A 24,213-nucleotide genomic window follows, 5' to 3' on the forward strand; every position below is an offset into this window, starting at 1 on the left:
TAATTCACGCAAATCCTGACAAATGCAATCTATTCTTTTGTGCAAGCTCAAGGAAGAGCAGAAACCTGCTGCCCTTTCCTCTCTTGACTTCCCAATCCTTTTAGCGACATCTAGTGGACGATCTCCACTAAACACAGGATTGGCTTCTAAGGTGTTCCTTCTCCAGAGTGAAGGAAATGAACGCCATTTACCTAGAAGCCATTTAAACCTCCGTTCCATCTGTGTTTTGGTTTCTGCGTTGGAAATGGCACCAAGGCCAAATGGACTCTCTTTGCTGCTGATTAGAGTGTGCCGTCCGGGGCCCTATCACGGTGGTCAGCATTTCTGTGTTTGAATCTGGTTGTCACATTAGCAGTGTGATCACAAGTTACTCAATCTCTGGCAGCCTCGGTGTTCTCAGCTGTAAAATGGCTCTAACAAAAGGACCCTGCCCTCCAGGGTTATCACAAGGACAGAATGAATGGTACCCACAAGAGACTCAACACAGTGCCAGGCAGACAATAAATAATCAGTATCACGAACTCACAGTAACCACAGCGTACTTCTCATCACCCTACACGCTGCAGATTCCACCTGCAGAAACAACGCTCTTGGGTGAATAGCTACTCGGTATGGTTTGTCCAGGCAGACAGTTTGCAGATATTATTTATGGAGTGATATCATTTTTAAGATGCATCTTCTTTTTCTTCTCATTGTTTTTGTTTTTATTTTCATATTGGAGTATAGTTGGCTTACAATGTTGTGTTAGTTTCAGGTGTACAGCAAAGTGATTCAGTTATACATATACACGTATCTATTCTTTTTCAGATTCTTTTCCCATTTAGGTTATTAGAGAATATTGAGTATAGTTCCCTGTGCTATACAGTAGGTCCTTTTTAATTATCTATTTTATATATAGTAGTGTGTATATGTTAATCCCAAGATGCATCTTCTTGAAAAGACAATGATAAACTTTCTCTCTTTTTGCCAAAATCTAATCAATAAGTAGGGATATGTCATCTATACCCAGTAAAGATCTTGGGAAAAAAATGTGAAGATTTTTTACACTGAAAAGATTGGTTGTGTGATGGCTTAGGAATTCTATTTTGATTTCATTAAGCACAGTTTGGAAAGGAAAAACGATCCTTTACATTCATCCGTGATGTGCAGTGTGCTGTGTATTTCCTCCTGGGTAAAGTCTGCTTTAGAATCAGGCACGTTTCTTTTTAAAGCGACAAGAGCAGTCTTCTGTGCATTTTAAGCAAATTTAGATTAAGGTGAGAAAGTACCTTCTAAAGCAAATAATGTGTGCGTTTTTCTAACAAGTTTAATTTTTATTTATTTTTGGCTGCGTTGGGTCTTTGTTGACACGCGGGGTTTCTCTAGTTGCAGCAAGCGGCTACTCTTCGTTGCGGTGCGTGCGCTTCTCATTGTGGTGGCTTCTCTTGTTGCGGAGCATGGGCTCTAGGTAAGTGGGCTTCAACAGTTGCAGCACGCGGGCTCAGTAGTTGCGGGGTGCAGGCTTCAGTAGCTGTGGCACGCGGGCTCAGTAGTTGTGGTTCACGGGCTCTAGAGCGCAGGCTCAGTAGTTGTGGCGCACGGGCTTAGTTGCTCCACGGCATGTGGGATCTTCCTGGACCAGGGCTCGAACCCGTGTCCCCTGCATTGGCAGGCGGATTCTTAACCACTGCGCCACCAGGGAAGTCCTTGCTAACAAGTTTAGGTAACCAGCATTAAGCTACTCTGGTGCAGCTGGGATCATCCCTAAACACCCACGGCTGCAAGAAGGCATGTAAAGGTGACAGCATGTCTTGGGGGCCTTGGTGGTGGCACCTTGCCTTTGGAAAGCTCCTGGCAACAGGGGCCTCACCCTGCAGGAACAATAGGCCCGACACAGCCCCAGCAGAGGGCTCAAGGCTTCTGTAGCTCCATCTGGCAAGTGGCCCAGGGGCTCTGGGTCCAGCCATGAGCCAGAGAGATCGTTGGGAGGGGGCAGACAGCAGGAGAGAGCTGGCCTAGAGATCTGGGCTGGAGTACCAGCCGCCCAGTTGCCACCCACATGGCTTTTGGTGCATCTGCTTCCTCATCCATGAAACGGGGATCACACCCTTGCCCAAGTGCTCCTTTCAGAAGGATGAAAGGAGAGACTTTATATGAACTCCCTTTATCAGGGCCTGAAGATGCTCTCCCCACCCCGGGAGTGCGATGGCCACTGTGGTGCTTCCTGGGGGTGGGCTGCCCCACCCAAGGTGCCCCATCCTGTGACGAGAGAAACCGACTTAGGACTCAAGGGCACAATAACTTGGAACACACCAGTCGCAACAGTTTAACATTTTACTAAATCAATTCACACGAATTCCAAATTGCAAATATAATTAAGGACAACAGATTCTGTTCTGCCTTTTAAATCTTTCATTTTCAAATCCATCATTAAGACAAAAAGTAAACAAAAATTAAGTCTGCTGCAAATTCATGATTTTTCTTCTTGAGGGGAAAAAAAGGAACATTATAGTAAAAAGAATGCCACTGGGTGTACAATAAAGCACCACGACACACGGTTACAAAATGGGCTTCCTGGACTCTGCCCCACGTAGAAGACACTGCTCTCCCCGCTGCTCTGCGTCAAGCAGGATTTCATTAAAATAAAACTATAAAATCTCCTAGGTTACACTAAAGTCAGACACGGTCTGGAACACAGTGCTTAACAACAGTAATGTCAACTATCAGTGCTAACGTAAAAACATTTTAGAAGGTCAAAAACAATTAAACTGGAAACCAAAACCTTATTTTCCCTAGATGAGCAAAACTGAAAAAAATGAAAGGGTTCCCGCCTCCCACTAGGAGTGGAGGGAATCTTTTTTTTTTTTTCTTTTCTTTCTTTCAAATTGGAGGCGGGGGCACGGTGCAGGCTGGTTCTGCAGTTCCTCAGCCTAGTTGGCGTCCAGCTTGGCCATTTCCTGAACGTAGATGCCTATACTCTCGCTGTCAAAAAGCACAAAATACACCGTTTTGATGGAAGAGGACATTGTTGACACGAAGTAACTGGAGATGGCCTTCAGGATCAGCTGAGCTGCCGTCTGCTTCGGAAAACCGTTCCTGCAAGAGAGAGAACGACGGCTCAGCAACTAGGGGGCCGTGGCGGCCACAGGCCCCCGTCCCCGGCCACCTCCTCCCCCCGGGAGCCCCTCGAGGCCCTCTGTGCTGCAGTGGCCTCGTGTTGGGTCAGGGTCCACAAGTGGTACTCGACCTCTGGCTGCTTGTACACAGGCGTGAGAGAGCCCAGTGCCACCAGACAGGGGAAGAACGAGGAGACAGAGAACTATGACCCGCGGGAGAACGTGCTGTGCTCTGAGAGGCGGCATGCCAGCAAGGCGACAGAATCTGTGGTTCGCGGCGTGTGGGCTGAGTGTAGTCTCCCGCAGGCAGTGTGAGCGCCCACGGTTCTTTTCCCAACATCACCGGGACTAGCACGAGGCTTGAGACACAGCCCAGGCTCCCAAAGGCCCCCCGGGGGTCTCAGCCTCAGGGACGGCTGGAGGCTGGAGCTTCTCCAGGAAGCACCAGCCTCCCTCCATGCAAGTAGAGGGTTACATCCTTCACACTGGCCTTCAGATTTCATGGGCAGCAGGAATCCACCTCCCGGCACACACCAGCTTGGACACCCCCTAGGCCCAGGCCTCGGGGAGCTGTGAGCAGCGAACGACCCTGGGACAAGTAGGCTCTTCATCTCAAGGGACAGCATCCCAGTCTCCAAGCCAAACTGGTGTGAATTCCCATACAATTCCATTTAAAGTAAACGTCACGTGGCAATTCTGGAGGCAGGGGCTCAGAACTCGGGCAAGAATCTGAAAGCGGGACTAGAAGGACGGGCGCTCCTTGCTCCATGTGTGCTGGGGCTGTTCCTGGTCAGCACTGCAGGTGCAGGAGGACCCAGGTGGCCCAGGAGGACCATGGCAGGAATGTGTCAACTTGCCTAGTCTGGGGGAAATGACATGGACTTTGGAGCCAGTGGCCCTGGATTCAAATCCCTACTGACCCCGGTTTACAGTCCAGGATACTGAGGGTGAGAGTGAGGGGCTGGTCTCCATGGGGATTTCTTTGTTCCTAAGCAGATCTAGTCTTCAGTCTGCCCTGAGCCTGCAGGTCCAGTGGAGTCCGAAGTGCTGGGTCAACCTGCCAGTTTCGGCTGGGGCTTTCCTTCGGATGGGGTACTTGCTGCCAGGTGAGAGGTTTTCAAATGTGTCAGGTGCGGGATTTCTCCTAGGCTCACTCGCTAAGTGCCATGAGTTGTGGACCACCTCAGCGGCTTCTTTTGGAGGGTCACACTTACTCTATTGTCAGCACTCAGGGCTTTTCAGAGCCTTTCAGAGCCAAGGAGAAAACCATTCTTGCGACTTGTTTTTGATCAAACAGGGCTTCAGCCAGCTTGACAATGGACCCCTAGCAACTCGTGGATGCTTTAGAAGTGAAGTTCCTTTTTAGAGGACAAGAGTGTCACCCCAGGCCGTTCCTAGCCTGTGCAGAGGAGCCTGCGGCAGTAGGTAGGGTGTGACCTGGAGTTGGGGCTCCCTCATGTGCAGGTGCCTCCCCCACCCCCAGGCACAAGGCACTCCTGCCTGGCCGCCAGCACACACGAGCCTGTGAACCAGACCAGAGTCAGAGTCTGAGAGAGCTGCAGCGGCGTTCCAGCCAGGACAGGGCTGCCGGACAGGCGGCTTCCTCCTGAGGAGACCCTGGGGCTCCGTCCACCAGCAGAGTTGGGGTGACCAAAAGGCGGGCTGGGATGGAGGGTGGTGGGGAGAGGGGCTGTGCTGGAAGTGGGGAGGGTGGGGACCCCGCAGGGCAGGTGACACCCCTCGCACCCATCCCCACTTGGGGCCTGCAGGCTCAGTCTGGGAAGAAGCTGTCCTCACAACACCTGGCTCGGCTGCCTTGACTATTTTCACAGGAGTCGAGGAGCACAAAGGCTACACTGTCCGGAACAAGACACGCGCTGGAAAGCGCTGGATGGAGTGAACCCGACCTTCTGCTTTGAGGGCCCCTCTCCAGTGAGTGTGTCGTGGGGCACTCAGCTCGCACCCTTATAGGGGCCGCCCTTCCTCCAGGCAACCCTACTCCTGAGGCAGGGGCCAGGCCAGCCATGGCGGAGCGCAGGCACAGGGTCACCCGAATGAGGGCCCATTTTAAACATCTCACAAAGAGCAAGTGTTTATTCTCCTGCTGTAAATACAGGAGCTGCCCTAAGGACTCGTTTCGTTCCTGGTGAGGAAAGCCTGAGGAGGCGGCAGCCCCTGGGCAGACAGGCGGGAGTGGGCAGGGCTGGGAGGCTACGGCAGGACAGCGGGGCCCGGCCCGCCACTGGAAGCAGCTGCGCTCAGGCCAGGGACTCCGAGGGCCGCTGACCCGGGCAGAGCTCGGCCTGCGGGCACGACCTGGCTAGGCGGGGGCTGAGAGAACTGCGAGGAGTTGCCTCTGCACTGGAAGCCCGAGACCACGCTCCACCAGCCCCAAGCTCCCCCACTAAGGGTGCCCTCCTGCACGTCTCTGCCTTGCACCTGCACAGGTGAGCTGGGCCGAGGTGAGGGCCTGTGGAACTTGCCTGAAGAGCAAGCTGTCTGTCGTGTGGCCTGATGGTCACAGCCCATCTCCTCTGGTGTTTGCCCAGCCTGAGCTGACCCTGGCCAGGGCTTCGTGAGCTGCCCTTATGCCACCCTGCGGCCGCTCTGCCCGAGCCAGGGGAGATGTGGTGCGGTGCAGAGACGCAGGGTGTGGCCGCAGGGCCTCCCTGGAGCACCCGCAGCAGGCCGGTCACTCCGCCTGTGCCCAGCGCTTTCTGACACAGACCTTCTCCCACAGCTTTCTATTCCTCTGCCTTGGACCCTTGAAAAGGGATGTGTGACTCTGACCGAAGGGACATTAGTTCCTGCTCCTCTACATCAACAGTTCTCAACATTAGCCTCTGTCAGGATTACGGAGGGCCGGCCAAAACGCAGGCTGCCAGGCTCCGCCCAGGAAATCAGATGAGGTGAGCCTGGGGACCATGCTTTGAGAACCACTGTTCTACACGCACTCAGGGTGGGCCCAAAGGTTAAGAACCTGCACTGGGAAGAAAGGTCGGGGTCAAAGGTCACAGGCCTGCAGCCCACGCCTGCATGCCCTACTGTTAAGGGAGCCTGGGCTGGTCTGGCCTTGTCCTTCAAGGTTGCTGTTGGGTGAACTGTGAATATGATTTGTTTCCAGGAAAACCTCTTGTTGACAAACCCATCCCTCTGTCTGAGGCAGTCACAGCCTAAAGAAGAGACCCAGCCATGGGACTGTGGCCACTCTGGACCACGCAAGCCACCAGGAAGGAATGGAGGAGGTGACGGCTTTCTTGACGTTTCCAGGTGGGTCCCAAAAATGTTTTCTAGTAGGCACAGTTAGAAGTATTTGTAACAAAATGGAATGTAGAAGTGGATGCTTTCACAAGCGTGCTTTACATGCAGAGGCCCTGCACCCTCAAAACAGGGGCAGCTGTGGCACACGCAGTGGCCTGGAGCCACACGGGATTTGAGTCTGGGCCCTGTCTCTGTGCCTTATTTCCCCACCTGGTGAAATGGGGTAGCTAATCAAGTATTTATTACCTGGGGAGGCTGTGTGTATGGAACAAAATACTGTACAGACAGCCCTCAATCAACAGTGTCATCTCTAAAGTGGGTAGTCTCGAAGGGTCTTTCTAAAGGCCCACACAGTGGAAAATGGCCTCCCCAACCCCAGACCCCATGATAGCTGGGACTGGGTGACTGCTGCTATCTTTGCTGCTTCCCTGTGCTGACAAAGTCAGCATCAGGCCCCCAGAGGGCTGCTGCCCGGGTCTGTGATGTCCAGTTCTCTTGGAGGGCCGTGGGCCAGGACTGCTGGCATGCTGCGGTGTGGCAGGGGCTCCGCCGGGGTCCCCTGGTGCAGTACTGACCAGCTTGAGGAGAGTTGCTTGCCTATGCGTCTCACTCATCTTGTGGCTTCTTGGCTGGCTGGCTGGGTTCTTCTGTTGAATAACCACAGCTCTTCTGAACGGCCATACCTGCTTGGCCAGGTCTTTGTGCCTTCCTCCCCATCTCAGGCTTACTGCTTCTGTGACAGTCACTCTGTTCTACCGCTGTACTGTGTCTGCCTTCTGGATGAGACCAGATGGCACCTCCTCAAGGCGCATTAGAGCAAGGGTGGATAAGGACTTCTGCACTCCAGTCAGATTCCAGTTTCAATCTTAGCTGCCCTCGGGAGCAGGCGTTCATCTCTCCTGGCATTAGTTTCCTCCACTGGAAAATAGGTACTGCTCGGCGATGGCAATGACGACAGTGGTGGTGATGCAGATGCTGCTTCCCCTGGGAGATGGGTGCCCCTCCTATTCCCATTCGGCTCCTGACCCTGCCAGCTGTGCTCATGCCAAATGTCTTAAGTTTCTCTGCGGCCAAGCGCTTCCCACCCCACATGGAGTTTATCTTAGACTTCGACCTTTTTTATTGCCTTGACCAGACTAAGAAGGTGTCTGAGCGTCCCCCTGAAGTCGCTCCAGCTGTGTCTGCAACAGCCTTTCCCAAGTGTCTTAGACCTCAGTTTCCCTGGCTGTTGCAAGGGGACCCCATGGGCTACCTCTGCCTGGTGCCCTCCTGGGTCACCTGCTCAGTGATGGCCAGGGGCTGTACACATTGGTTGCTTGTCCACTGTCCCATCTGATGGCAGAGACGTGGGTTCACAGGGCCACAACACAGAAGAGGATTTACTCCCTCCAGCTGTGCTGAGCCCCTCCTCGTGTAGGGCATCGCCAAGCGTCCCTGCTCCTGGCGAGCTCAGCCTCCAGGGGCAGGGCAGGGCAGACGCAAAGGACTCCAGGCCAGGGGCTGTGCTGAGCAGGGACCCAGAGATTGCTGTGAGGAGAGGTTGTGTCCTGGGGGCTGGAAAGCCCAGATGGGTTTTCTGGAAGAGAAAGACTAGGAGCCTGACCCTGAAGGCTAAACAGGAATTAAAGTAGATTCTAGATGGACTCTGCTTTTTTTTTGCTGGACCAGGCCACCTGTCTAATTGTCTTGGCTGTTTGGGAGATGGATAGGGCAGGGCGTCTTGGCAGCTTGGGTGACGTGGGCAAAATGTCTGTCACCCCATGTGAACCCTCCTCTGCTGGGATTAGGTTTCCCTCACACTGTGCTCCTGGACCTTCCTGTGATCTGTCTGGCTTTGAGTAACTGCCCAGCCAGAGACTACTCCATCCAGAGGTAAAGGGCAGGCTATCGAGGTCCTGAGCTGAGAGCAGTGGGTTACAAGAGGGTGAAGCTAAAACTCAGAAGGGGATGGTGATGGGCCCAATGCCTCCAAAGCTAGAGAGAGGCCAGGGCAGCACACCCCAACAGAGGCCTCTTACCTTCTCTCACTCCAGGGCTCACATGTTTTGGGTTAATAAGTAATTCTCCCCAATTCAGTTTGTCTCTGTCCTTTATATTTGTCTTCTGAGGCCCACACCGAGGGGGTAGGGAGGCCGATGGCTCTGCCTGGGCAGGTCAGGGAATTCCAAGAGGTGTTTCCAAGGTTCTCTAGAATCCACTCACACAGAGAGTGCAGAGGCAGTGGGGTGATCCTCTGGCAGGATGCTCGGAGGTGGGTCTGTTGACCAAAGGGGACAGGAGGCAGGGGTTCCACGTGCCTAATACCGAGAGCACTGAGGCCAAGGACCTCCGAGCAAATTCTGGCTCTACCAAGTACACGCTGTGTGACCTCTGGTGAGTGACTTGACCCCTCTAAGCTTCTGTTTCTTTGCCTTTGAGTGGAATTAATAGTGCTGCCCACTTTGCGGGGTTGTTGTGAGATACTGCAGATAAAGGGTTTATTAGCACAGTGCCTGGGACTCAATGAATACCCACAAGTGGTAGCTTCAAGAAAACGAACTGGCTTTCCTTTTAGGCTCATAAATCTAAGGAGAGTTTAATCAAAGACCCAAACTAGCTATTCCCTGAGTACTGCCCCTCTGGAGAGGGGTGGTCCCCTAATGTCAAACAAACAGAGCAGAGGGAGTGGGGTATCCATCAATACTGTGACCAGAATGCCCAAGGACAGGAGGTCCAGATGCCAGAGGTGGTTTCCCAAGGCCAGGGTTACACCCTGGGTCTCATTTGCCTCCAGTGGGCTTTAAGATTGGCCCCCAATCTTGCGGGCCGATGGGCTGGAGGAAGGGCGTGTAGGGCTGTGGTCATCCTCCACATGCCCAAGATGCTGGGCCTCAGCTGAGAGAAAGTGATCCCACAGCTCTTTACCAACATGTTTTGCATTTATATTGTTTTAATTCCAACATGACTTTTATGCCAGAGACACTGGATGCCACAAACAAGCTGTTTTATTTCCCCTCCTAAACCCCACTGTGATTTACTGGCCGGCTCTGGTGTAATCCCAGTCTTTGCTCATGAAAGAGAGGGCAGCTGTTTACATGGCTCTGTGGGGCAAGGTCTGCCCGACAGATGTGGGGCTGGGTGGCTATGCACATGTGCTTGACTTTGGCATTCCGCCCTCTTAAAAGCTTTCAACTGATTATTTTTTAAAACTTTTTACTCCGTGAAAAATGTAAATAAGTTTGTAATAACAGATGCTCTTTTATGGGCATGACTTTTACGCTTCAATTAAAAATTTCCCACTAGTCATATGAAAGAGCATGAAATTATTACCTCCAATAAAGGCTCCTATTGCTTCTCTCCTCAGAAGCACCTTTCATCAGAGTAGATCAAAGTGCATCCGAAACACCAATTAACTGAGCCTCAGAACCGTCTGTGAGGAAGGGCAGTCCCTTAGCCTCACTAGCTGATAAGGCAGGCCAGGGACAGAGAGGGTGATTCATTTACCAAAGGTCACACAGCAGCTCAGTGCTAAAGAATAGAACTTCCATGGGAGGTGGGGGGCTGGGAAGGTGGGAGAAGCAGGAAGTTAGCTAATTATGCTCAGATCCAAAAGCACTTTGTAAAAAAAAAAAAAAAAGGTCTTGAATTGACTCTGGGACTGAGTCGGGCACCTATACACCTCTCCACAGTTCCTGGGAAAGTTCAACCTGCTGGGTGCTTGCTGACCAGCTTATGAAGGATGCTCGTCTTCGCCAGGTGCTCTTAGAGCCGACTGAAAAAGGCTGTTAGATGCTCTAGCTCTGTCAGCTTTGCTTTCAACAGGCATTTAAATGGTACTGACTTTTAAAATGACGCTCAACAGATGCTTCTGGCAGAAGCGAACAGAATGAAGATGTATGGTGACGGGAAACATAGATGGCAGTCCAGAACAACAATCGTGTCAGCTCTGGATGTCCCTGCAGAGCTCGGCACAGGGCGGAGTGAGCGTGGGAACGCGAAGCTGGGGGCCGTGTGCGTGTTCACCTGTCCTCTGCTCAGGGTCCCTCCCCACCCCACACACCAGCTTCTCTGTGCTAGTAAGCCCCAGAAGAGAGCCCACTGTCAGTGCAGAGGACTGAGGGGTTCTCACGCAAAGGAGCACCTGGTCTGGAAAGCCTCGGCTGCCCAGAGCTGCAGGCCCAGGGCCAGGAGGGGAAGAGAGGGGAGGTGCGGCGCCCACAGCTCACCTCCAGGAGGGACTGCAGAGGAATGCTCCTTCTGTCCCAGGTGGAGGCAGGCAGTGACAGAGGCTCCAGAGGAAGATCTTTTCCCATAGCAGGTCCTCTGGTGGGTCCACCAGTCACGTGTGACTGCCGTGGCCCACAGGAAGCCCTGGGAGCCCTGGGGCACAGTGCCTGTCTGCCTGTAAGCAAGGCCTTCTGGGTACAGCGGCTAAGCGCTGCTTGAGCAGATGTGACAGGAATTCTGCCCCGGACTAGCTCTGTCACTGGCACTTGGGGTGTGGGACCCTCAGTGATGGCACTGTTCAGGGAAGCAAAATTACAAGGCCTGCCCAAGATAAAAACAGCAAAATCCACTCTCTGTCCTCCTCATGGGTTTGGCAGAGAAGTGCTTTGAGAAGAGCAGCTTTCTATACACACACGGAATAGTGCTGAGGACGGTGACTCAGGCTCGCCCGGGAGGACGGTGCAGCCTGCGGTGTCACGGGACGTCAGTGTGCTGGGACCTGTGCTGCCACTGCACAGCCCGCCTTCCTCGGGTACTGGGAGGGACTGATGGCAGAGACCCTGGAAGGCTCCCGATCTGCACGGGAAGCCCCAGGGATGACACAGAGTCCGGGGCTGCGGGAGCTCTGAAGGCCAGTTTCCCTTTGCTTCCGTGCCCCATCCAGACGGCGAGCCTTCCAGAGGCCTGCTGCTCAGACCCTTGGTAGGGAGGACCGTGGAGATGTGACAGGCAGTGAGACACAGCCTCAGAGGCAGCCCTCATATCTTCATCGTGGCAGAGAGTTCTCAAAGCATGCTCCCTTCGGAGAGCTCCTTTAATTTCCGAGCAGTCCTGAGATGCTGCGTGGCGGGGACGATCACATCTATTTTACAGAGTAGGGGGCTGGACTCAGAGTGGGGGTTAATTTGCATGCCATCACGCAGCTGGTTAGCCAGGCCCGGGCCCGAGCCCAGGGCTGCTCTGACAGGCAGGACCTGATGGGCTGTGTGCTGGCATCTGGGGCTGCACCACCCGGGAGCGGGTGTGGTTGGTTGGGGGTTGTGGCTGAATCCTGCCTGCCTCATCCGTGGGTCAAGGACTACACCCTTCCAGTGCTGGCCCTCTGGGTTGTGTGTCTGTCTTAGGGGCAGTTGTGCTGCTCCCCACAACCTCCGTGAGTCTCCCTGGGGGGATTTCAGGGCTCGGAGGTGGGGGAGGCCCAGCCCTATCTCACTCTCACGTATCTGCCCACTCAGATGCACCTCATCAGCAGGGCAGTGAGACACAGGGAGAGCAAGCAGGTTTTGGGGAGGTGGAGGATGCTTGGGAATACAAAGATAAGGGGCAGAGAGAGGGCTGTGCCCAGAGCATGCTGGGGTTCAGGGACAGAACTGTAACGCAGCTATATGGGCTGGGTCTGGGAGGGGCTCTCCCGGTCAGTATCCCTGCATTCATGCCTCCCCACCCACCTAAGGTCTTAGTGTCCTTCAAGGGTCACCTTCTGTGATGACATCTGCTGTCACGGCTCAAGTCTGAGTCTCTCCTCAGGCTTCCTGTCTCCCTACCTCTCTTCAACTGTCCCTCACAATTACTTAATGTCTATGTTCTTCCCGATTTCGAGCTTCCGGTCTCCTCAACAAAGGCAAGTGCTTGAAAGTAGCCTTAGCTGACCATGCGCACAGTCAGAGCTCCCTGCAAGCATGGGCCACATACGCAGAGGGACAGGCCGTGGGCCCTTACCTGCCGCTGCCGATGGATGGAAAGGCGATGGACTTCAGCTTCTTGTCATCTGCCAAGGCCAAGCAGTTCTTCACTGTCTTTTCCAGAAGTTCCTCACACTTGTCTGCACCCCAGACGGGACTGTTACAGTGGATCACAAACTTGGCGGGCAGGCCATGGCCTGCGCTGACAGCGGCTGGAGGGGACGAGACAGAAGCAGTGAGCTGGGTCCCCCTGCAAAGCACGCGTGCTAAGTGCCAAGCCCAGGCCGGCTCTCCAGCTCCAGTATGTCTTCCCGGGCCCGCCGACCACCTGGTTCAGGAGGGCTGCAGCTGCCTGCTGCCTTGTGATTCCCACGGAAGCTCGAGCTGGAAACTGCTTGCCCTCGGTGGCGGGGCAGGGGGGACGCCAAGCCAACCTCCACCCCTGGAAAGTTGGTGTCAGGACGCATGGCCACCAGGAACTTTAGCCAAGGTCACAGTAAACCCTCTCCCTACCCTCCCAGAAGGCCGAGCCTTAACCATCTAAATAACTTGACCAAATGTGTCAGAATGTTTGTAGCCTCCAATTAATTGCCTTTTGAGGGTCTCCAACCGCCCTTTCCTCAAGTGGATTCATGTGCATTTAATTATGATGTATCGATATCTATAAATCTCTCAGACACAGTTCGGAATAAACCTACTGGGAAAGTAACCCAAATAGCATGTCTGCTGCCCTGTTCTTCTCCCTGACTAACCGATCCTGTTAGTTCTGACAGAATTAATTGGACAGTGTTTTTAGGATGGAACTGTTTTCCTCTCCTAGAAGAGGAGCCTTTTCCCAACTACAGATCTCCATAGCAGACCTGCCTTTCCAGATTTGTTCTCATTCTCTGCCTCTTGTCAGATCTGAAGACACTGGTCTTGGGTCTGCTCCTACCAGGAAATATAACAGGCCAGCCCATGTCTCCCAGAGCATGTTCCAGGATTCCTGTCCCAAAAGTTGCAATGCAAAGAAGGTGGTTCTGGAACCAATGGGTCTGGTGAGTGCTGCCTGGTAGACTTCTATACAGGAGCACACTAACGTCTCCACCCACTGCTCCAGTAAGACACCCAAACTTTTTTCACCAAGTGTTTTCTAAACCCACTTTGTGAAGAACACCATCAGCGCTATCCAAGGAGTCTGGGTTGTTAATGGGTACAGTATGTCGCTAGCAGAACCTGGAGAAGAGTGATTTATGGGAAGTGTCTCATGCTGCAGTAGCAACCGCTCTGATCCCAGAGTCACAAGTCTGATTTTGAGTCCTGGCTCTGCTGACTGGTTCAAGAACTGTGGGCTTGAGATTGGGGGACTTAATTCACCTGCATGTCTACATGAGAAGTAACTGCTAAACTATGCATTCAAAAGAAATGTGTTAGCAGTGATTATCTTTGGACAGTGGAACAGGGATATGTTTTATTATTTCCTTTATACTTACTTAAAAAATATTTTAAAACATTTTCTAAAACAGATCTTAAAATCAAGAACGAAATGCGTTCTTGTTTTTGAAACAGGCAAACGTATCTTTAGCTGTGCTAAGTCTAACGGGTTTGTGCCAGCTGTGGCTCCGGTGTCACCAGCTAAGTTTGGTGTGTGGCAGCATCAGGGCCACCTCTCATCACACCTCCTGAGGGTCACCAAATGGGCTTTAACTGGAGTACCAACAGGAAGGACCTTGGGCTGGCACAGAGAGGTGCCAGTAAGGGGCTGAGGAAAGGCCAGGAGCCCCTGGCTGGGTAGTTTATGCTGTGTGTGTCCTCCCTGTTCAGTGTGGGCGGTTCCAGGGGGGAACTGCCTGGAAGAGCTCGGTAATTGTGCCCCCACCAACTCTCTGCAACGCCATGCCCTTTGCAGGCAAAACAGAACTGGCAGAGCAGAGGTCAAAGGCAATGCCACCCTCTTATCCCCGCCAGGACCCGTGACTAGCCCAGGATGGGAGGTCGTGCGTAGTCACTGGGGAAAGAGAGGTAAGGCCTGGGGTACCCTCAGAGAAGGCTGTGTGGCTGTCACATAGTAACTGTTGATGCCCATATTAAGATTCATTTGAAAAACAAACAGGATTTGAAAGACAGAATTGGGAACCATCTAGTAAGGAGAGAAAACTGGAGCCCAAAGGGGAGGAAGGGAGTGGCCTGTCCTCACATAGCTGGTGGGGTGAGCCAGCCTCACCCACTGTTCAGACTGCCAGGTGCTCGGGAAACCCTGTGTCCACCTAAAATCCCCAAATCCAGGCTGGCATCAGTGAGAAGTGCCCTGCCTCTAGTTCTTAGCAGTAAATTCTCCTCACATCACATTTCAAGTCATCTTCTTACCCCTCTTATCAGGAAAGGTGTAATTGGCAAATGAGAGATGTATATTTACATGTCTCCCATGAAAAACACAGACGGTTGAATGAAAATGATTCATTTGCATCTCATCAGCAATTTTGCAGATGGCTCAGTATCCCTATCTATACTTCTCAGCTCTTAGATTTGCCGAATTTGGCTTCTGTAACTGCTTAAAATTTGAGGGCTAGACATCAAACACTTAGAAGCTATTTTAAGTAATGAAGAAAAAACTTGGAAAGGCAATTTCCACAACCCTTAAGTTCCCCTGACAATTTGTATGTGATAAAAGTCTAACAGGCTTTCTTCTGCCTCCGTCTCGGAGATAGCCATGCACCTCTGAATTCTAAGTCGTCCCGTAAAACGGTTACCCTAAGGCAGCATGCACCACGCCCAGATCAGCACAGTGCCTCCCCACCTCACCTCCAGCTACTTCCAAGGGCCCGTTCTTTTTCCGGAGTTCCAGAACAGCTTCCACAAACTCCTTGCCACCCTTCTTCTCCAGCGTGTTTCCTAGACGAGGACAGGGAGAGGTCAGATTGCCATCCTTGCGTCTCAGGGCACACACAGACACTTAGCACGTCAGGTGATTACATACTAAAAATGATCTGACTGGCTAAATTTCCAGACAGCTGCAAGACAGGAACAAAGCCCTGGCTGAGTCAAAAAAGTGAAGTTTCGAAGAGATTCACCATCGGCCACAGTTACCACTCTGCATGGCTGGTCACCGAGCTCTCTTTGCTGCCTCTTATCTGGGGGTGACTCGGGGTGATCCTGGACATGCCAGAGATGCGAGGGAGATGGGAGACGCCTGTTCTCTGCAAGCACGCCTGTCCTGCGTGCTTTCCATCAGCGTGAGAAACCAGATGGTGCCGGCTTCCAAGGCTGATGCCTCCCCCTGGATTTTCTTCTCTGTCTCTGGGGAGAAGCCCCAAATAAGGAGGTTTTAGAAGAAGCATACCATGCTTCCATCAGCAGCTAGCTCTCCTCTTGGCAGCAGGCCCAGAAGAAAGCATTCAGACTTGGCCACCTTTGGGCCAGTTTTATTACCATGCTTAGTTCCTATTTTGCAGCTTTGGTGTCATATGTGAATACAAAAAAAAAAAAAAAAAAAAAAAAAGGCCTCAGACAGTATTTCCTTAATCACACAAATGATTCAGAATCGTTTTAGGTAAAGGAGAGCAACATCAGAAACAGAGCTTAAAGATGAACCTGTTGCTTAAAGGAGGATGACTAACTGTTCAGGACCAGATTAAAAAAAGAAAAAAAAAAAATCAAATGGAGGCAGGGAGCAATTCTTCTTGAATTAGGGTACTTGGTAAGTAATCAATTCTTGCTATGAAAGCCAAGCTCCCAAATAAGATTACAAACACCTATAAGGTCTGTGGGTTAAATGTCTCACGTGGGGCAGCAAGCAGCAGTCAAAATCGTCCTTTCAAGTTTGGCCAGAATGGGGTCTTACGTCTTCCATAAGCTCTGCTTCCTCAGTTGTGCACATTTTAAAGTACATTCCTCACAAGAGGATAAAATACTCCCCTTAAGATTCACCATTTGTCTTGGAAAATTCAAGGTGCCCTTGGCACATTCTGGTATGGGTCAGTGAGGGTGCACTGGGATGCACCAGCCCAGATTCTCTTTGGATTCACCCCGGAATGACCAGGTCTGATTATCTTAGAGAAACCTGCCTCATTTGCATGTTGTTCTGGTGGGGTGAACTAACCCCAGGAAGTGCCTAGAAGGAAAAGCAGACAGCCTGGGCACTGTCACAGATAAGACGGCACAGGGCTAATGGCAGGCACTGCCTATAAGCCACCCCACTCTAGGAAGTCTGGGGCCCTGAATGAACGTGAGCAGCAGGCCATCACCCACAAGGAGCTCTCAGCTAAGAGAAGGCCTGACTTTCAGACAGAGATTAACTTGGGATCCCTAAGGTGGGATCCAGCGTCCCTCCTCATTAGCCCAGACTGCCCACAAGCCTTCACCTGTCTTGGAAAGCAGTGAAGTAGGCTTTAAATGGCAGAGATGTCCAGAGGGAAAACACATCCGCTTCAGCGGTTTTTACAGGCAGTGGTGGCAGCCTCTGCGTGTTTCTGACAAAGTTCAGCATCAGAGACAGTGGCCAAATGGGCTTAAGGGAGCAGGCTTGGGCCTCGCGGCTCAACTCCACCCACCAGGAAGTGGAGAGTTTGAGGGTACAACCCAGGTGAATGAGGCCCAATTACAGGTTCACCCGAAATATCCATGCAACCGAGAAAAATGAATCCGAAGTCTGAATCCGTTGGATCCCAAATGCTGCTGCCCAGCTGTACCTGGTCTGGCCTTCCCTCCTCACCCATCCTCCAGCTTGAAGGATGGATACAAACATGCTCCAGGCAGGACTATTTCAGGTCCACATTCTCTATCCTATCTACTCTTTAGGAGAAATGGGAAATTTGGAAGGTAAAGTAAAATCAGTGTTGTATTAATACTACCAACTCCCTTCTGAAATAGAAAAATATTAAGAAAATGGGCTGATTTATAATTAAAGGTGTTTTATCTTAGGAAGAGTGTTTACTTTAAAATTTTTACTTATAATTAAATCTTGCTTTAATTAGAAGTGAAATTTGCACGTTAAATTACACTTAATGCATTTCCCAAACTTAAAAATTGAACCCTAGATTGCAGGCAATCAACCCGGTCAGGACTTGACTCCTACACACACATATGTATGCACATGTTCATGTAGACACACGTGTACTTTTTAACAAGAAACAGGCCCATTTCAACTGTATTGTCAACACTCTGAATGTAAGACTCTTGCTTTTTAGGCTTAACTTCAGGGTTAATCATAAGGCAATTGGCTTATTTGCCCCCAAGCATAAACATGTGTTACTCCCATGAGAACAAGAGCATTATTTCATGCTTAGAAAGCAGGCATAAGTATCAGTGTTCAAACCAGCCTAAGCAAAAATTTAGGCTTGGACAAACGTCAGGCTCAGCCTGTGGTCTATTTCACTGTTAGAAAGAACTTTCGATGGGTAAAAGTTAATCACTGGGGCTAAGCATTCCTGCACTCGCATTCCTTCTTCCAGCAGTCTCGGGACTCAGGAATTCACACCAAGTATGAGAAGTGGAGTGATTACATCCTCGCTTCCTCTTTTCCCCTCTCACACATCAAAGTGGGAACTGGAACCAATTGAGACCATGTGTGAATCTGGTTGATCATTGTTTTGGTATTGCAAGAGATCTGGGTTCAGTACTAGTTTGGAATGGTTCGCTGAGAAAAAGCACTGAGGTGGGCTTTGGAAGACCTGGGTTCTGGACCTGGCACCGTCTTTCCTCCTTGGCCAGTCAGGTTGTCTGGACCTGCTGTGACAGTGTCCATGAGTGATGTACGACGTAACCTTGGCCGAGCTCTTGGACCCGGGTTACTTACATGTCGCCAAGGCTACTCATGCCTAACCTGTGCATATGAGTGGGTTAAGGGCAAGCATGTCAGAGAGAAAAGCACTAGCACTGTCATTATTCCAAGGAGACCGGTTCCATTCATGGTTTAGGAAGGACTGGGCTCTTCTGGGGGCAGGGGGGGGGGACAGTTGGCTCTGCATGTTACCCCATCTGGCCCCACCCAGCCTCAAAGCCTCCAGCTCCACCTCCTGGTGTGGCTAATCCTGGGGAAACACTTTCACAGCCGCAGCAGACTGGCCCTTTCTTCCTCTCCCTGAGCCTGGGCGAGATTCTTTTGCCCAGCAAGTTTCACAATTTCCATTTCACCCAAAGTTCTGGATGGCAGGACGAACCTAGGCCTTAGTCACTCCTGGCTGAAAGATAAGCCCTCAGCTGTTCGTTTATTTAGTTTCCTCCAAATAAGTACTTCCCTCCCATCAAGTTGTCACTTGGTTAAGAAAGGAAGTATCTTTCTCTTAAGCTGCCTGACTTAGGAGCTCTTAAACTCCTCCAAAATCTTGGGAAAGGGGAGTTTATTTTAATTGCCTACAGCCTGATTTCATTTGGGCCTGGCAGGCTTGGCAAATCCTGACTTTCCATCCAGTTTGTCTTTCTATCCTTGTCCAAAATCCAAAATGCCCAGGAGAGCAATTAGCCCAAATCAAAGTGGCTGGGGCAGACTGTGAACAGCGGGCTTTGTGAGTGACACTGAACAGAGCTGGACAGCTACAGATTGCTAAGCTGTTGCACTTCCAGTGTCTGGGACACTCACGCGAATTCCCAACAGCGTCATCCTTCAAGATGACTTCACTTTTGCCCTTACTAGAAATGTATCCATTCTCTTTGGAAGTTGGTGTTTGAATCTATACTCAGAATGCTGCTCTCAGGACCAGCACACCTACTGTAAAAATCATATACGCACCTGAGAGCAGGACCTTTACGATAAGCACCTATCATGAACCAGGCATGAAGCAGGGTGCTTTGGTTACATGACTTAACATAATTCTCATCACCATTATTTTACGGATAGGGAAAACCAAGGCATTGAGGAGTTATGTGACTTGCCCAGGCCCCATAGCCAGTAAATGGTAAGGGTAGGATTCAGGATCCTTCTACCTAGCTCCAAACCTGTACTTTTTTGCCATCACACCTGGATGCCTCCTCATTATAAAAGCCCCTCAACACATTCTTAAAGCAGGGCACTATCTATGTTCGTGCAGCGGGTCTGCAGTCATAGTACTTGGCACGCCACACGCTCTCTCCGCCTCACCCCACCCTCAGCTACTCAGTGCCAGAAGCCAACTGACCATGTGTGTCAGCTGCCGAGGAGAGGAAGGAGCTTTCTGGGTCTAGGAGAGTGTTTCTCAAGAGTGATCTAGGAACAGCACATCAGAATGAGGTGGCTTTCGTACACATAAGGCCTGAGAACCCCTGAGTGGGGGAGAGTGTTCTAAAACTCCCCCCACGTGCATCTAAGGCTTGAAGGCCATCCTCAGGAATGAGCGTGCTTCTGACACAGACCCATGCATACGCATTCCTGTGTGTCTGGTCCACGGGGCGGCACAGAAGTGGTCCTGGATGCCACTCGGCCGGTCTGTCTGCATCCCGCTTGCAGCTCAAATCACGTGTGAACCCAGTCTCCCACAAAGCTGTGCCTCAGCAAGCAGTGAAGAAATGTTGCTGAACCAGTTTCCAAACCAGAAGTGTGCCCATTTGTGAGCTGCATGATGCAACCTGGCTGACAGTTAGCTGTAGTTCTCGCATTCACAACCCGGGGACAGGAGACCTGGGGAAGGTCAGGACAGCTGGAAGTGTGAAATGAATGCAGCCCTGCATAGCTGTCAAAAGGATCAAGCTGTCTGCGGCGGCTGACTGACCATGCACACACACACTCGGCAGCACCCAGCTAGGCATTACCTACTTCACCACCGGTGTAGAAGTCAGTGTTTGTCGGGTGAACGACAGCATCACTGTCGATCGAGGCAATGTCAGCCTGTACAACTTGCAACTATAACAGGTAAACAGATGTATATCAACTGTGTTGGACCGAGACCCACGCACAGGCACATTTACTAAGGCCCCAATGGCAGGGCTGGCCTACCTGGTCGATTCCAACATATGAGCCAAAAGGGCAATCAGTCCACGAAGTGTGCGCACACGTGGATGGGGGTGAGGAGAGGAGGAGGAGGAGGAGGAGGAGGAATATCAAATGTGACATGTTTAAATTAAACATTTGAATGACAAGTCCAAAAAAAGAGAAACAGACACATGAGATCATTTCCAAAGGTTAAAAGAAATAACAAAACAACGAATGCCCCACTTCACTTCGCAAAAGCCTGTAAGACTGGCACCCCACTGAGAAGGCTACTAAAACATGGCATCTGTTTTTTAAAAAACGTGAGACTATCAGGCGAACCAAAACAACAAGTTTCTCCATTTTATCAGCAGCAGTCACCTTTTAGGGTTTGATTTTTATTCCTGTGATGTTCATCATTTTGTCTACCTTCGAGGGACATCTCTTGAAAACTGAGAAAACAGTATAGGTGTGCGCAGAGGAATGCCTTTATTTTTCCCCCTCGATGTGTAAAAATATTTTTCCAGCCTACCTCTTATTCTAATCAATCTCATTTTTATGTATTTTACATATAAAATATACTATGGATAGATAGGATCCTAGCTTTTTCTAGCTTGTGAGTTTTTTGTTTTTGTTTTTGTTTTTTTAAAGAAAGTATCTGTTTAAGGTAGTTAGAAAACAAGTTCAAGCAGGGCATTTTTGAGTCCCAGTTCTCATGCCTTCAGCCCGCTACTGTACCCAGTTTGTGTGGGTCGGGCCTGGGCTCTTGCATGAGCATCTCTCCCGGTAAGGAAATCTGCCATCATACAAAGGTGGCCAAAGATGGGAACTAAAGATACACAAAACATACCTAAGTCAGCATCAGGCACAAGGCTGCCTTGATGGGCACCTGCTAGCCTGTTGCCCCTGCCAGGCTCACAGCTAAGGAGACAGGAGCCTTCACTGTGCCCTAAGCTGACAGTTCCTCTCTGTAAAGGTGAGGCCACAGAGTGGGACACCTGAGGGGTACCCCTCAGCTTGCCCTGAACCGTCCACCCTCCTGTGCAGGGAGATGCCATGGTTCTGGGGCAGTTTTCCACTGGAAGAACTCACTCAGAAAGAGACATTGCCCTTCTTTTTAATATCATACACGAGCCAAATAATTCATGAAGGTGGCACTCAGTCATATACTGTTTTCAGTTGTAGAAGAAGTCGAAGTGACAGTAGGTGGTAAATTTGGGGGAAATCAATTTGCTGGTAGATTAAAGACAACTTAATAGTATACTGATGCAGCTTAATTGTCTCCCTTCTCAAGTGTTTTCATGCTTTGTTTGTCATTTCTAATTAAGGCTTAAATGGAGAAACTATCATTTTGTAGTTACCTGAGATTTTTCAGTTCTTAAAAAAACAAAAAAAAAACAAAAAATACACAGTTTTAAAAAATCCCCCCCGAGTAACCAGCAGTCAGTGTGATCATTATGGAAGAGAATTTAGATGGCAATATATTTATAATCAAGGGGAAAGCAGCCAATCAGGCTTAATAAAACATAATCAGATCATTCCCATTTGGAATGGCTTGAAGTAAGTAGACATTCAATGTCTACCCTCAAACATTAATCTTGGTTTTGGGAATTTGGTTTGACCATCTGAAGTTTGAGAAGATGAAGAGCCTAAATTCTGGGTTCCATAACCTTTCAACTGACAGCTGATGGTGCCAAACCCCATCCCCAATTACCTAGGTCATCTTTAAGGTCAATGTCAGCATTGGTAGGATTGATTATGGCCTCCACCTCAAAGCCGGCTAAATTACTGATTTCACTGTGAATAAGGTTCAGCTGAAAAGAAAAGCATGAGGTGGGAAATAACAGGACAGCTGGGAAGTCACAGAGACGTGAGCCTTGGGATACAGATGAAGGGCAGTGGGCACTCCAGGTGCACTGGGCACAAAGGGGAAGAGGGAGTCACTGGCTAAACTGAATCCATGTCAAACGAAAGACTCAAATGCCACTCGGGATGCTAAAAAGAAGCACGCTAGGCTGAGGGTCCAGAACGTGTCTGTCTGGTGATGCCTGGGGCCAAAGGGAGGCATAAGCCACATCAGGCTGGTGGATCCACTTCCCTTGAAAAGAACTTGTGATCTGGGGGCCCAAGTACAGCAGCTATCAGGACCCAGAGTCAAGTACTCATTGCTGGGGTAGGGTGGGGTGGTATATGTGACTGTCCCCTTCTTTGAGCACTGGGATGGTGCGGAAGTCCTAGCTGGTTTGGGCAAACCCCTCGTAGCTCTACTGTTCTCTTCCAAGTGGTCATGGGTCTTTGAGGCTGTCCCCATCACCGTGACCACCAGCTGGCTGGCTCCTGTGCCCTGCTCAGGGGTGGCGAGAAGCAAGAATGGCCTGTTACTTAGTAGCATCTAATTTTACGTGCCTGTTAGTCATGTAATACTGAAGTTCTGGCCAAACCCAGGAAGAGACACAGCAGTTCTCCAGCAAGACAGCGTGTCTTTTAAACTGTTCACGTTGTTGGTGAGGCTACTCTGAGGCCCAAGGGGTAGAGCATTTTCTTTGAGTGAGCTTTATGAGTACCCTACCACCTGAGTCTTTGTAAAGAACCGCTGAATGTCCTCCCTCCCCACTATTATTCTGGTGCCATGGCAACCCTCAGTTTGAGAGGAATCCTAAGTTCTAGACTGGCTGTCAGAGGGCAGGGGGAATTAGCTGGCCCAGGATCCCCTTCCTGTTCTTAGGTCCAAGCGCCTGCAGCTAAGCACTCACACTCTCTCAGGGAAGATGGCTATTCTTCAGTGACAGACATTCCTACCAGATGCAGCAGAGAGCAATGCCCAGAGGAGCGGATGACCAAGACCAACTGCAATCCCGGCTTGGGGAGCTGACCGCACCCTCGGGGCCCAGCAGGGCAGGCGCTCACTCCCAGGAGAGGGCCGTGTGCAGACACTCGGCTGGGAAGCTCTTGGTAACTGAGCTCCAAGTCACTGAATTTCTGGGGCCAAACATTTTGTTGAAAACAAAACCAAACAAAAACCTGACGTGCTATAAGCAGTAGAAATATAAACCCACATTTCTGATTCCCAGACGCAATCAGCAGATTCTCAAAAAAGGGACCTGCTTAGACTGGAAGTTGTGGAAGTGAATTTGGTCTTATGGGCGGGGGAAGGACTCTGGCTAGGCCCTGCCACAGTGTGGTAGGCCTCATCTTTAGTTAGTGCTCGAAGAGAGAAGAGGTACAAGCTCTCTCCACTTGGACTTTCTGGGGTATGGTTCCCAGCACTGCAGGGTAATTAGGGGCCAGCCACTGGCATTCCTGAAGCTGAAGGAAGCCCCCTGGGGTGCCCTCACACAGTGAAGCTCTCAGAGCACAGGTCCTGGTGCCAGGACAGAGGCACAGAAGAGACAGCATCAGGGAGAGGGTGCTAATGGTGTTGGTTCAGGGGGAAGGGGTGTGGATGGGCACACAATGGGGGGGTCGGGGTCTCAGAGTAAGGCAAGTGAAGGTTTAGGGTTCAGGACAAGGGTGAAGGGTTTGATTATGGTATCATGTAAGTACTGCGTATGACTTCAAGCAAATGCTGTTTATAAAAACTCAAATTAAGCCAGTACTCCCTGCTCCCCACCAAAAATAAAAACCCACACTGTGTGAAGCAGCAGGAGATTGTTGGGGGAGGAAGGGAAAGGAGAAAAAAGGGAAAAGAACACTTCACTTGGTGTTATGAATGAATACACTTTAAAGACATCTAGGAGATTCCTTTTTTGTTTGTTTAAAAACCATACATGTTTAAATCTTTAAACTTCATAATATTTTTTTCTAATTGTATAGACACTTCTGGATTTGTATTCAGAAATGTCTCACCGGCAAATCAGCTACTGCCATGGGCTCTGATTCAACTAGCCGGGGAGACCCTGGTAGACTGTCTCTGTCTCTGCCTCTGCCTGGGGAGCACTCCCCCTGCTCTTTAGGGCTTTCTGGGGGAAAGTGCAGGGCTTTGTGGCCTTGCTGAAGCGAGGGAGCAGTTGCAAACAGAATTCCCAGTTGACTCGGGGCTCATCACCTTCCCTCTGAGCAGGAGCAGCCCCGCTCTTGGAAGCACTGAATCCTGCACATCAGGGCGCCACTG

The 24,213-nt window shown here is 50.7% G+C and overlaps 1 protein-coding gene across 4 annotated transcripts in view; it reads right to left on the reverse strand.

Annotated features, from left to right (window-relative positions):
• Positions 1 to 2,298: 2,298 nt before the first annotated feature.
• The window catches only part of LOC118891861 (core histone macro-H2A.1), an 80,730-nt gene continuing 58,815 nt past the window's right edge, over positions 2,299 to 24,213 (reverse strand). The window contains exons 6-9 of one of the 4 annotated variants that reach the window (XM_036845656.1): positions 21,817 to 21,916; positions 15,026 to 15,115; positions 12,282 to 12,456; positions 2,299 to 3,075 (exon numbers count right to left, since the gene is read on the reverse strand). In XM_036845656.1, coding sequence (XP_036701551.1) covers positions 2,910 to 3,075; positions 12,282 to 12,456; positions 15,026 to 15,115; positions 21,817 to 21,916 — 531 coding nt within the window. In that variant the 3' untranslated portion in view covers positions 2,299 to 2,909. Of the gene's footprint in view, positions 3,076 to 12,281; positions 12,457 to 15,025; positions 15,116 to 19,945; positions 20,037 to 21,816; positions 21,917 to 24,213 lie in introns of all 4 variants that reach the window. The other 3 variants (XM_036845659.1, XM_036845655.1, XM_036845657.1) reach the window with 3 other exon arrangements.

The sequence above is a fragment of the Balaenoptera musculus genome, chromosome 3 (assembly GCF_009873245.2).
Source record: "Balaenoptera musculus isolate JJ_BM4_2016_0621 chromosome 3, mBalMus1.pri.v3, whole genome shotgun sequence".
Lineage (NCBI taxonomy): Eukaryota > Metazoa > Chordata > Mammalia > Artiodactyla > Balaenopteridae > Balaenoptera > Balaenoptera musculus.